The sequence below is a fragment of the Physella acuta genome, unplaced genomic scaffold, assembly GCF_028476545.2.
Source record: "Physella acuta isolate Inbredline_101_S28 unplaced genomic scaffold, ASM2847654v3 ptg000241l, whole genome shotgun sequence".
NCBI lineage: Eukaryota > Metazoa > Mollusca > Gastropoda > Physidae > Physella > Physella acuta.
Genome location: NW_026731760.1, coordinates 70,648 through 83,868, shown reverse-complemented (window position 1 = coordinate 83,868; position 13,221 = coordinate 70,648). Strand labels below are relative to the sequence as shown.

At 28.3% G+C, this 13,221-nt stretch overlaps 3 protein-coding genes across 4 annotated transcripts; all 3 read right to left on the bottom strand.

Moving 5' to 3' along the window:
• Window positions 1-1,223: 1,223 nt before the first annotated feature.
• LOC131938295 (deoxynucleoside triphosphate triphosphohydrolase SAMHD1-like) lies at window positions 1,224-2,651 on the bottom strand. 2 transcript variants are annotated; one of them, XM_059296288.1, is made up of 4 exons: window positions 2,429-2,651; window positions 2,166-2,297; window positions 1,973-2,077; window positions 1,224-1,294 (listed from the first exon to the last, which is right to left on the bottom strand). In XM_059296288.1, exons 1-4 carry the CDS (start codon window positions 2,621-2,623, stop codon window positions 1,256-1,258), a joined length of 471 nt encoding a protein of 156 aa, XP_059152271.1. In that variant the 5' UTR covers window positions 2,624-2,651; the 3' UTR covers window positions 1,224-1,255. The 2 variants fall into 2 exon arrangements, with proteins under 2 accessions (XP_059152271.1, XP_059152270.1); XM_059296287.1 differs by lacking the exon at window positions 1,224-1,294 and adding an exon at window positions 1,536-1,835.
• Window positions 2,652-2,989: 338 nt separating this feature from the next.
• On the bottom strand, window positions 2,990-5,715 carry LOC131938299 (deoxynucleoside triphosphate triphosphohydrolase SAMHD1-like). Its single transcript, XM_059296292.1, has 5 exons — window positions 5,641-5,715; window positions 3,691-3,738; window positions 3,347-3,511; window positions 3,130-3,221; window positions 2,990-3,008 (listed from the first exon to the last, which is right to left on the bottom strand). The coding sequence occupies exons 1-5, from the start codon at window positions 5,713-5,715 to the stop codon at window positions 2,990-2,992; spliced, it is 399 nt and encodes a 132-aa protein (XP_059152275.1).
• A 1,912-nt stretch (window positions 5,716-7,627) lies between these two features.
• On the bottom strand, window positions 7,628-12,850 carry LOC131938298 (deoxynucleoside triphosphate triphosphohydrolase SAMHD1). The gene is made up of 12 exons (XM_059296291.1): window positions 12,738-12,850; window positions 12,501-12,571; window positions 12,240-12,386; window positions 11,824-11,889; window positions 10,664-10,828; window positions 10,351-10,442; window positions 9,803-9,859; window positions 9,416-9,647; window positions 8,960-9,031; window positions 8,555-8,659; window positions 8,111-8,236; window positions 7,628-7,708 (listed from the first exon to the last, which is right to left on the bottom strand). Exons 2-12 carry the CDS (start codon window positions 12,549-12,551, stop codon window positions 7,628-7,630), a joined length of 1,194 nt encoding a protein of 397 aa, XP_059152274.1. The 5' UTR covers window positions 12,552-12,571; window positions 12,738-12,850.
• Between the last annotated feature and the right edge of the window lie 371 nt (window positions 12,851-13,221).

The window sequence follows — 13,221 nt, the reverse complement described above, 5'->3', positions numbered from 1 at the left end:
AGTACAAAAATAAAAACAAACAACGCTTTTCTTCATCTTTTCTCGTATGCGCCCAAGACACAAGGGGAAGATGAAGTAGAATTCATATGTTTAAACGACCTCGGTATAGTATGTAATAGGATAGTATGATCAGCACTATGCCCATCCACTCTTGCTTATCTAACGTGAATTTGGTACCCATCAGAGCTGGGTGGGCTCAGGGACGTTCTATTGATATAAACCAAAGCAGTTGCATTAGAAGTGATTAGAATTTATTAGTTACACAACGTGACTCTAAAAATCAGCCATCTACACACATACAGAAAATGCAACTAAGTAAAAGCAAATAAAGCATAACACATAACGGTGCTGCAAACCGCTTATAAAGTATTTTTTTTTAAACTGTCGATGTATTTCAACGTACATTGTTTGCCAACTGTAGCTCAACTAAACATACAATAAATAACACAAACGCTAAAAGTAAATAGCATCGAGTTTTAAAACTGTTTAGTTTCAACGTGAACAACCGCAAAAGGTTGGAATTGCAATATATCTGTGCATAACTAGAAGGCTACAAAATATTGAACTTACTAACGTAACATAAATAAGTTTGAAATTATGTTAAGACAAATAAATATTACAGTTCTACTAATAACCATAACTCATTTTTACGCAATACATTTATTCGGTTGTTTCCCTCTGACCGTAAATAGGTAGGGACAGAACGTAATATCTGGATTTATAAAAACATCCGTGCAGAATATGTATTTAAATTAAGTGAAATATATTGAAAGAATAGTCATACCATTATCTTATCTCACACAGGTGTCCTAAGCTCTTCGAGTGAGTAGGCCTTTAATACATTACCCTGTGATTGCACTATTTAATGGATATACTAAACAGCCTTAAGTAGGTATTATGCTCGTGAGTAAAAATAAGTCGGAAATAACCTAACGCATATTTTATGTATGTCATTCATGTTAGTTACAAAATAGTTTGTTTACTTCTGATTGATTAGTGTTGACAATGATGATTCATAAAAGTATGTCATAACGTTTTTCACCTTACCACAGTAATATGTAATGAAGGTAAGGAGATAGCTTAAATATATATATATATATATATATGCAATAATTTAAACTTAAATAAATAAATGCAATAATTTAAACTTAAATTAATATATGCAATAATTTAAATTTATTATCGATACAGTTCAAGCACACAAAAAAACAAAAAAAACAATGGTATGCACTAAAGTTACAAAATTATGTTATTTTTATATCTTTTGCGTTTTTGAAGCTGCATCTTTATATTTCTGAAATTTACAATATGTTAAAAGTGTATAATTTAAACAGTAAAATAATTTAAGGGTAGTGCATATATCTTATGAAAGAAAGATATAGGCATAGAAAAGTCGTTCATCAGCGTCAATAAACATAAAAAAGCTTAACCACATTTTTTTCATGTGAAATCAAATTAATTTGGTTTTTCCTTAGAAAAAAAAATGGAGTTCTAATAAAGATTTAGAAAAAAACTAGAGATATAAAAATGATCTATACAATGAAAAAGTAATTTTAATAGATTGTTATTTCTAAATTATTTTCGAGCTTTAACGTTTTCCCTTTAAATTGACTAAAAAAAACATTGGGTTACATGTTAAGACTTGAAATGAAACAGCTCTCTCTTACTTTAGTAAAAGCTGTTGTAAAAATTATAATAATAAAAGACTAGTATGCCTTTATTATCTGCTTGACAGAACGTTTGATAATTGCAGTAACTTTATCGTTCTTTTTTCTTTCCGTAAAAACTCTAACAATCACTTCATCGTAGGAAGTTGGTTCAAATATCTTGGTTGTCTAGTTATATATATATATATATATATATATATATATATATATATATATATATATATATATATATATATATATATATAAGAGAGATAATTTTAACTCATTTGATTTTTAGATAGTAAGAGACACAAGAAAGAAATTACCTCATCTTTAGATAACTCTTTAGCTTCGTTTGGTTTTTCTTTAGTATACACTTTTAACCTAGTCACAGGGTTTTCTTCTTTCATCCCAAAGTCAATGTATGATATCTTATAAGGATTAGAAGGGTACGACCTTTAGAGAATATGACGATTGGCAACTCAAATAAACGCTGATATTGGTTTCCGTTCATATTACCTCAGCATAAATATCGTCATTATCTTGCTTATCTTCTATGTTAGGCTGGCATTCTTGTAATTCCTCTCTAATCTTATCTAGAATTTCTTTGCACATTTTTCTTGTATGTATTTTATCTTGTTGATCTTTAAACTAGAAAAAAGACGCACAAAACAATAGACTAAACATGTTTAAAATAATTTAAACAAAAGTGATTCTTGGTATCTGCTACGTGTCTACCCATTGATTAGAGCAAATGATAAGCCTTTATGTTGATGCATTACCTGTTTGGCTATTTTCGGTGTACAAGGCGGACTTTCATACACACATTTGAAAAGTTTCCTATTGAAAATATTATCAAGTATCTGTTTAGCTTTGGTGATTTCTCTATGTTTATCTGTTCCCTCGTCACTTTCTTCTAATTTGAAATACTTTATTCGGAACAAGACATGATCGGTCAACTGGGCAAATGCTTCCATGTCATGATGACATTCAGAAACTGTGTACATTTTCCTAGAATATATATATATATATATATATATATATATATATATATATATATATATATATATATATATATATATGCCTACTTAAAACTTTACAAGAAAAAACTTAGCCAATAAAAACAATGCTCTATCAACTTAACTAGTTTTTCGAGATTGCATCTCTTGTACTTACTTGTTTTTCCCCTCAAATAGTATGTGTTTGTTTGCAAGCTTAAGGGCTTTAAGTTATTACTAAAAGTTACTTTTTATTTTAAAGTATTGAACATTTTTGGTAACAATACATTTATGAAAAGAAATAGTTACACAAATTTAAAAAATGACTATTGTATTAAAGTTAAGTTAATTATTTTTTAAAATCCTACGGTTTTTATATTTTTCAAAGGGACATCACAATTTTATTTCAATTGTTATTATTTTAAAGTAGTTATAAAATTATCTGAGATTTAAAAAATAAAATTAAAAGCAAGAGAAAAACATACATGACATTCAAACAACAAGTAACCTGGTGTTGGTAAGCAAATTTCTGAAGGACGTAGCGGGTATGAAACATGTTGTACAGGTTTAAAGCTTCCTAGTTGAGTAAAAGCATTTGTATTACATTACCTATAAAAACAAAATATCGCAGTGAAATGTCACAATGACTGCTATGTTTTCATAAATACTAATTATAAAAATATATAAATAAATCGTTCTTGCCTTATCCCTCATGCAAATCTGCAGTTCCAAATCAACTTCAATGACTCGTGCAAACTTCATGTAACGATAGGGATCAAAGTTGTTTCTGATGCCCAGATGGTGGCAGTCTCTGGCCATGTAATCCCATTTATAGGCGTCAATGCCGTTACGTCTGTTCTCTACAATCTGTTGGTATAACAAATTCAAAGATTATATATATATATATATATATATATATATATATATATATTATTTAGAAAGAGAGAGAGATGGATAGAGAGAGAAAGAGCGAGAGTGGCCTATATATACAAACTCGCATACATACTCAAAAGAGTTTTAATAAAACATAATTTAGCAATAATTACCTCATACAGGTAAGATTGATCTTCAGTGCGACCTTGATACGGCCAATCCTTCAATTATAGTAAAAGAATTATATATATATATATATATATATATATATATATATATATATATATATATATATATATATATATATATATATATATATATATATAACGGTTTAATAAACTGACATAGCGAAGTTTAATTAAGAAATACGCATTATTTAACAATCGATGGATGTGTGATCAATTGCAAAATTCAATTAAAAAATTTGTAGTCACTGAAAATGCTACTCTTATTTCAACAAATGTTCACAACATAGTTGCAAAATTTGTATTAGGACTTTTTAATTACAGTTAGGCTATTACACATGCAATTTTTCGACCACAATTGTCTTTAATGAATTGTTATGCAATTTTAACAAAAAAATGTTCTTTTAATCTATTTAACATATGTAAAGACCGTTGATCCTGTAGGTTCTATCATGTCTATAACCTCCTTAATAAAAGTGATGTCTCTTTGATTCAACCCGAACTCTTTAAGGCTTATATTGTTTTTGTCTAGAAGATGTTGAAGCAAAGCAGATGACTTTTTCCTATGCTATTTAGATTGAAAATAATTTAACGTGTTATTTAGAAATGAAATATAATTATTTAATAGTTTTTACATAACATATTCATATATAAGAGCGGCCCTTGCTTAAAAAGAAAGACCTTATTAAAACTGTGATATTATAAATAATACTTTGCTTTTACTGTTTGTTTTCATCATTATTTATTTAAATAACAACATATACATTAATGTAATTCAAGAACTTACGCGTTTGTTCTGTTCAAATGAAGGCAAAAACATGTCAGTAAACATTCTGGACAGTGAGCCGTGACCTAAAACAACGTTATAAAACATTTCAGTAAACATTCTAGACGTTGTAAAATAAGTTTTTAAACTTATACGAATAAACGTTTATGAACCACTGTAGTTTTACTACAAAATTTGCCTAAAATTTTTCTTATAGAAATTTGAGATGTTTATAAATATTCCGATTTTTAAAAGGCTACCTTAACTTACTTTTCAAATACTTTAAACTTTATCAATTTATATAATATGAGGTTAAATAAGACGTTTAATATATTAAAACAAAGGATCCAACGATATCCTACATCACACTAAAAGATGGGCTTGTAATAATATTTTCAAAATATCATATTTAGCATAAGGAGACTTATTATTATTACTCGAACCTTCTTAGATTTTATATTGTGAAATTTCGTTAAACTTTTCTATCTTACACGGTGAAATTTTCAAAGAATGTTTTCTTCTTTGGTAGAAAGTAGGAAGGCAAAACAAATTTAGAAAAGATCGGATGTCACTGAAGCAAAAGCAGTCTGAAAGTTGTGGACCCAAATTGGAGGAACCGCCCATAATCGATAGCGGTGGAGAGGTGTGAATGTATCCCTAGGCCTCGGAAACTGTCCACATGAATGGTGATGATGATGGTGATGACTTTATCATAGTAAATCCTACCTATATTGTAACATAATCCAGCTATTTCTAGACACAAAATGTCGGCGTCTGTTATAACTATATGCTTGTTGTTTTGTCGAAGTACACGAGCATAGCTCCCTGCTAGATGACAGAGGCTAAAAAAATGCACAGACATGAATATTTTAAATTATAACTAACAACAAATAACAGGATTTACGTTTGCATGAATAAACACTTAAGTTTCACTCATTCAGGTCCGCCTAAAGACCTATTAATGTCTTTAGTCGCATTATTCAAGAATTTAAGTAAATAGTGAAAATAAAAGTAAAAGTGTCACTAACCCATGGGGCAGAAAATTTGGAGATGTGTAGGATTAAAAATTAACTTTTTAATACTTTTGGGTTACACATCAATTAAATCTAATTGAGCTCACAGTTCCCTTTCAAATGTTTTTATTACACAACAGCATATTTGGATCTAAGTACCTTTTTGTCATTTGAATAGGCCACACTTTCAGGAGATTTCCAGAACTTCAGATTTATGCCCCTAAAAAAATTCATTTTTGTCAATGTGTATTATATTTTTTAATTAAAATATGTAATAATGTAAATTTAAAAGCAATATTGCTTACATTACGCGAGAAATATATATATAGGCTCTCACAATATGAACAATCTATTAATTGATTATTCACTGCCTAATGATTTGCACTGTTTAAATAATTGATCATACTCAAATGAATTCAATAATCTGATACTGAACGAATAAATAATTAGAATTGCATAAGAAATGTTTTTGTTTTGTTTTTTGCAGTCTCTCTACATACATACAGATATGTTGTGTGATATGTAGTTTTCGTACTTCATCTAATGGGGTAAGAGGATTGAAGCGAAGCTTTAAACCAAATGTAACTAAGAGTATCAAGTACTGTTTTAATGCTGTCCACGTTTTTATTCTATACAAGAGCTTTTGCGAAACAGAAGCTCATGTTACAAAAAAATAGTTATGAGTAAAACTTAAAATCTTAAGAAATTAAGTATTTTGATATCCATTTTATCCTTTTTCTAAAGCACATTGTAAAAAAATCCAAAGCGTTTATTTAAAGATTAGATGTTACGCTTTTGAGCCATAATCACGACAATATTTCATTCTTTAACTTTCTTACAAAAAAATTATTGATTTTTTTAAAAAAGCTAATGATTTATAATGCATTTAAATATTTTTATAGTTAATTAGGACAATAGTATATTAAACACATTTAAACAAAGAAAACCTAAAACAGAATATGCTTAATGTTAATTACTGATTGTAATATGTTTATTGGTACTATTTAAAATGTTTCTAATTCGACTACACATTTGAAAAATAATATAAAAAAAGAACAGAAAACAGATGTCAAAACTTTTATAATTTATTTTAATTAATGTAACAGTAGATCTGTAAATGATGATTAAAATAACTGGCATCAAGACATTAGTATAAAAATGCTTTAAAACCTTACTCCTATATAGTTTTAGTACCAAAAACGTCTTTGTAATTGAAACAAAATGAACTAAATAAAGAAATTCCAGTAATGAAAAAAGAGAGTATGTAGTATTTGTAAATGGTTTGTGAAATAAACCTTTATGGTTTAACAAGTTTTTTAAACTTGATTTATTCGTCTTGATTCGTCTGTCATGGCTGGATGAAAACTAGCGACATAATTTCACCACATTTTACTAAATCGATTTTTTTCAAACTTTAGAGGTAGACCTAAAACCAATTATAATGCTTCATGACATGCGATACGATGTATTTGGATGTCAATTGGGTTTTAAAAAGTACTTAAAAATTAAAATTTTCCCATATAAAGTACAACATTGTCGCACTTTTAACCACACTTTACATGCATTTAATTTTTTCGCAATTTTTAACAATTAAAATATTAAAACCTTAATTTTATATGCACTTGAAAGTAGAAAATAAACCGATTATCTTTAGAAACTACAATCCAGTATTATGTATATAACTATATAAGTGTAGCTCGGTCAAAATTATTTTAGTTGTATCAAATAGCAAATATTTACGCCCATTAATACTATCCACTTGGAATATCGGTGTATTTTTATACTTTTATACTTAAAAAAACATCGGATATATTTATGGGAAAACAATGTTTACTCTTGTGAAATCTCCGCCTTATTATATACAACTGTTGCTTGTATGTTGTTTTCTGTGAATGAAATAAAACTTTCTTATGTGACAGATATATTATTAATTCAATATACCACACAAAAACAAAAAAATAAAGGCGAATCATGTTCTTTTGTGAATCAACCATCATTAAAAAAAAATAATAATGTTATGTAAAAAAAAAACTTTTCATTTGTAAATAAACCTAATCTACGTATACCTATTCCTAATCGTTTCTTTTTAATAAATGTGTATCCTATTATTTTTTGACAGTTACTAATTGTAACCAAACTCATGATTTTATAGTAAAAGTATTTGTGTTGTGTACTTGCCTGTTGTTGGATTTGTACAAATATCAGGTGAGCTCGGCTGATCCTTTTCCTAGAAGTCAAATAATTTGGTTACATTTCATACTATTTCCCATGCACTTTATATGTTTAATAAGTTTAATGAAATGATACAATAGTAAACAATAGTTTACAAAACGGTTAAACTAGCTCGTAAAAAGGTAATATATTCATGTATATAGTGCTACGTTTTGTAAAATGTTTTCTTTACGTATTAAAAATGGAAAACAAATAGATATTAAAAAGCTTAGGTTTAAAAGCATAACAATGCATTTTTAAGCATAAAATTGTCAAGATCATGAAATGTATAACAAATCAAAGATGGAAGTATATTCATGAAAAATTTAAAATACTTGATATGCCTACGTACTAGTCATTTCAAGAAAAATGTTAACTTTAATACGAAAGTATTACATTTCACAATAATGTTTAATACCTTCATATACAGCTTCCATTTTATAAAAGCATCATATATATTTTTCTCTAGATCTTTATTCCTTTCACGAATATAAATTCTAACGAATTCTTCGGAACATTCCACCAAAGTCAAAATTCTGCTTGTCTGAAAATATTGTTTAGCAAATATTAATAATGTCATTATTAAAAAGAATATGAATCTTAATATTAAATAGTGGTAAATATCAGAGGATGAACTGACCGTTAGTTCTTACGTTTAAACGAAGATGATATGTACGTTAAGACATTTGACTTTTCCGTGTTTTCCGTGGGGTTTCTTTTTAAAACAAATTAATTTTCTTGCATTTCAATATTTTAAATTACAGATATGTTCATAATCCCTTGAGATATGCACAAAAATCACGAGAAACTAAATCTTTAAAAAATTATCTTTACTGAACAAGTTTGATAAAACTAATAATACCTCTTGTTGTTTCAGAAGTCTTGGTTTATCGGGTTTTTGTTTCTTATATACATAAATAGATTTCAGTGGATCGTTTTTGTAGTTTCCAACGTCGAATGAGATTTTCTGTTTTATTCAAATGTTTAAGCAGTTGGGCATTATTCATCATTTTAAAAAAAACGTAAGTTTACCAGCCTAATATAATATTATATATATATATATATATATATATATATATATATATATATATATATATATATATATACATATATATATATATATATATATATATATATATATATATATATATATATATATATATATATATATAGCGAGAGAGAGATCGAGATCAGTGAGCGTCACTATATTTTGTTAATAATCATAATATAGGTAAGTTTTTATATTCTACAAAAAATCTTGTCATACCTTCACGATAATGTCAGATGACGTGAAATCTTTGCCAAGGCTTTGAATTTTGTCCGTTATTTCTTCGACGCTCTGTAAGTAATTGTATGTAACTGCAACAATTGCTGACTGATGGACTGTTATGACAGTGAAATACTGAAATACTAGTTGCCTATTATTTTTTATTATCTGATAACTTGGTGATTGTATTTTCTAGTGAAATGGATCTAGCTTTGGAGTAATTGCACAAGCATTACACTATAATAATACTAAAACATAATGCACACAATTTCCAATGTTTAAAAAAAACTTACATATTCTGATAAAAATACAATTTAACAGCCAAAATTAACAGAAATATGCTATTAAATCAATTATCGTCTATACACAATGTTATATAAAGTAAAATCGAAATCATTGTTTAAAAATGTGCCTGCTCATTTTACTATTTACTTCAAGTAAGTTACTTTATTTTACCTCAAGTTTCTCTTTATCAAGGGGCTGGCTTTCACAGACACAGTAATATAAATTCCTGCTTAATATCTTTCGCACTAACATTTTTGCTTCGTTCATATCCCTCCGTTTTTCTTCATTGTCGGTATTTTCGGGAATTTTGTAGTGCAAAATCAAATGCAGAATATTGTCATCGAGCTCAGTAAAAGCTTCCATATTATCTACACATTCTTCTATGGTACATCGTTTACCGGTTCTGTTTAGAAACATTCATATTGTTTAAAGCTTACATCTTAAATTGAAAGATTAAAATACTTTGCAGTTGCATTGCAAAAATTCACTAAGTTAAAAAATTAAACACACTTCTTTTTCAAACGTAAATTAAACAAATTAATTATATAAATTACGAACGTTACTGATTTGGGAAACAGCAAATGTTTGTTAGCTTTTTGCATTATTTCTGCCAACCTAAAAATAATAATAATTCGTTTTAGAAAAAGACAAAGCAGTATCAAAAGTAACAAAAACTATTGATTAGATTTTTGTTTAAAGTTTTTTTAAGCATAATGTATGTGTTATATTGTTTAAAACACAACGGTGGTATTAAAGTAAACCTTTTGTAACTTGCAGTCAGTCTAAATGTATTGTTTAGGGTTATTCTTCAATAATTTATAATTGTAACCCCTTATGTAGAGGGTTAGTGGAATATTTTTCTTCTATAGGTTTGATTATGTTAATCATACATGGCGCTATTCTGGTGCTTCATTTGATCAAGTAATGAATATCGTGATTAAATAACTCATCTCATAGTTGTAAAATCCTCTCGAAGAAGCATGTTATATTTTCAGTAAATGTGAAGTTACGTTTCAACCAAATAAAATAGACATCGTTTATGATTTTTAGACGATGGCTTTCATCCAAAAAAAACAACAACAACGGTTAACAAAGCTTTAACTTACATGAGTTGAACAGCAATGTTTACTTTATGCCTGTAAGCATACTTAGTCAGTGTATACTTGGTAAAATACAAGTTGTATAAATTCGTAATCTCCTAAAATGCAAATTATTATATAATTAGTGTATGCACTATTTTAAATGCGTCTTTAGTTTTCAAAAATAAATTGCAAACTTGGTTGAAACATTTCAACAACAGCATTTCGTAAACATATGCCAGATTTTGGGTTAAATAAATATGTCATACACGTCAAAAATAGTATACTATCGTTTTGATCGCTCTTACTGTTATTACACTTGTGAAAGTACTTATGAAACCTTATCTCTGACACACAGCTGTCCTACTCCATCCACGGGAATAACTCTGGCAAACTTCATGTAACGGAAGTGGTCAAAGACGTTACGAAAACCAAGATGGTGGCAGTCTCTTGCTAGAAAGTCAAACGTGTGCACCGCTATACCAGTTCTTTCGTTTGCAATGATCTAAATAAAATGAGTAAACAAACAAAAATTAATGTACACATTGTGTATATATATAGGCCTGAATACTGCTTCTGTATCAACACTTGATTACTGTGTAAATTAAATATAAACAGAAAATGTGATGAGTCTGTTGATTTTAATCAAAATCAAGCACATATAAATTACTTTCAAAACCCTGAAAAATATCACAAGTCAGCATTTCTAAATAAACCGGGAGTGATCTCCCCTAAACTTTCTCGAATATTCTTATATAAAATAACAGGGGATGGGAACTCGGGCTATAGACATGATTTTTAATCCATTTTAAATACTTAAAGTTTTAAAAATAGAATAAAATCTCGTAGACAAATTAATTGCACACCAAGTGAACGCCAAATAAAAAAGCGCATAATAGTGCACAATATTATTAGTACTTTTAAAATGTACATTAGTTTTTTGGGAAATCGGAAGTAGCGTAAATTACTACTTCCGGTCAACGGAAATTACTCAAAATTTAACAGAAGGTAGAGAATTAGATCTTTTACTTACATGTGAAATTTCGTTTATCTATCTGAAATAGTACTCAAGTTATAGGCTTTTGAAAAATTCAAAGTAGGAAAAGTACCACTTCCGGTTATCGGAAATCGCTCAAAAGTTGATACGGATCTACGATTTTGATAAAATACTTATATATGAAATTTCCTCAACCTAGCAGTAACGGTACTCAAGTTATCGTGTTTACACACGGACAGACAGACAGACATACAGACAGACACACAGACAGACACACAGACATACGGACAAGATTGCAAAATTATGTTTTTCCGTATCAGTGAGGTGTAAAACGTCGAGATTTGTAAAAAATCTCGATTATTTTTTTTTTTGCACGATTACAAGACTTTCTCTATACTTCGTATATACGAGAAAGTAAAAACAATAAAAATAATTTGAAATAAAGTTTTTACTTTTCGTAAATGCACACATTATTTTTACACTCTCGTTCAAGATGATGTTACCTCATATAAAAATGCTTTGTCTGCTCCCCTTCCTCTGTATATTGGTTTTCCTTTTTCGTCATATTTCTAAAATACATACATTTGAACAATGTGAAAAATTTTTAAAAACTTATTGCTCTTTTAAACCCAGGATTCTCATATATTGAAAAAAAAACAGCAGATATCTGCTATCTGATTCAGTTTTTAATTTGTTTAATTTTATATATTTGAACAGTGACAATAGTTGCCACATTCGCATGTTGACATAACATTTCTGATAGACACACTGACAATTGTGTCTTTACATGAGCTCATTGTAAGATAATTAATGCTTATAATATAGCCTATATATTAAACGTTTTAGTTACAAGAACCATTAGATAAATTGACTGCTAATAGCCTACATTTAAAACAATAAACATATTTTTTATACGTACATCAACGTAGATCATTTCTTTAATGAAACCAACGTCCGTATTGTCCTCATCGCTAGGGTCACCTAAACCGTATTTCTTAAACAGTTCTGCGACGTCTTTGTTCTTTTCAAGAATATGCTCAAACATTTTGCGCGACGTTTCTTTCAGCTGTATTAGAGAACTGGTTTATATTTATACATTTACCTTGAATTTAAGTTACTAAAACTATAACAATATACAATAAAATATTATTGATTGAATAAAATAATTAAATTCAAATACATTCCAATTCTTTTTCCCTGATTTTTCTGGCATAAACGTGTCCTCAAACATATGTGAATATGGTCCGTTCCCTGGAAAATAATTGTTTAAGTTATCCATTAATCGTAATTAAAGATATATATATATATATATATATATATATATATATATATATATATATATATATATATATATATATGATATATATATATGATATATAATTAACATGATTTAAGTTGTAATTGATAACTATCCTACCTAATCCACGACATAAACCAGCTATTTCCACACACAATATATCAGTTTCATTGATGTTCAAATCTGGTTGATTTCTTTGTAAAATTCTTGTGAACTTTCCTGCCAGGTAGCAAACTCTGCTTGACGTAGGATAATTTTAATTAATACAAAATTATAAAAGCGTTAAATAAGCTTCACAGTTTACTAGCCTAAAACATTATGTGGCCAGGCTAATAATAAAGGTACTGTGTAGTCCCCCTATACTATATGGCCAGACTTATAATAAAGTTACTGTGTAGTGTGTAGTCACCCTATACTATATGGCCAGACTTGTAATAAAGTTACTGTGTAGTGTGTAGTCACCCTATACTATATGGCCAGACTTATAATAAAGTTACTGTGTAGTGTGTAGTCACCCTATACTATATGGCCAGGCTTATAATAAAGTTACTGTGTAGTGTGTAGTCACCCTATACTATATGGCCAGACTTATAATAAAGTTACT

What these genes read in the sequence shown, in the direction of transcription:
- LOC131938299 (XM_059296292.1), bottom strand. Translation starts at nt 5,715, where the DNA reads ATGAATTTTTTTAGGGGCATAAATCTGAAGTTCTGGAAATCTCCTGAA. An exon ending in CCTATTCAAATGACAAAAAG is followed by an intron (nt 3,739 to 5,640) that starts GTACTTAGATCC and finishes CTATAATTGAAG; the next exon opens with GATTGGCCGTATCAAGGTCG. An exon ending in ATCAATCTTACCTGTATGAG is followed by an intron (nt 3,512 to 3,690) that starts GTAATTATTGCT and finishes TTATACCAACAG; the next exon opens with ATTGTAGAGAACAGACGTAA.
- LOC131938298 (XM_059296291.1), bottom strand. Translation starts at nt 12,551, where the DNA reads ATGTTTGAGGACACGTTTATGCCAGAAAAATCAGGGAAAAAGAATTGG. An exon ending in CAGGGAAAAAGAATTGGAAT is followed by an intron (nt 12,387 to 12,500) that starts GTATTTGAATTT and finishes TCTCTAATACAG; the next exon opens with CTGAAAGAAACGTCGCGCAA. An exon ending in TTGATAAAGAGAAACTTGAG is followed by an intron (nt 9,032 to 9,415) that starts GTAAAATAAAGT and finishes AATTACTTACAG; the next exon opens with AGCGTCGAAGAAATAACGGA.
- LOC131938295 (XM_059296287.1), bottom strand. Translation starts at nt 2,623, where the DNA reads ATGGAAGCATTTGCCCAGTTGACCGATCATGTCTTGTTCCGAATAAAG. An exon ending in CACCGAAAATAGCCAAACAG is followed by an intron (nt 2,298 to 2,428) that starts GTAATGCATCAA and finishes TCTTTTTTCTAG; the next exon opens with TTTAAAGATCAACAAGATAA. An exon ending in AAGAGTTATCTAAAGATGAG is followed by an intron (nt 1,836 to 1,972) that starts GTAATTTCTTTC and finishes ATATATAACTAG; the next exon opens with ACAACCAAGATATTTGAACC.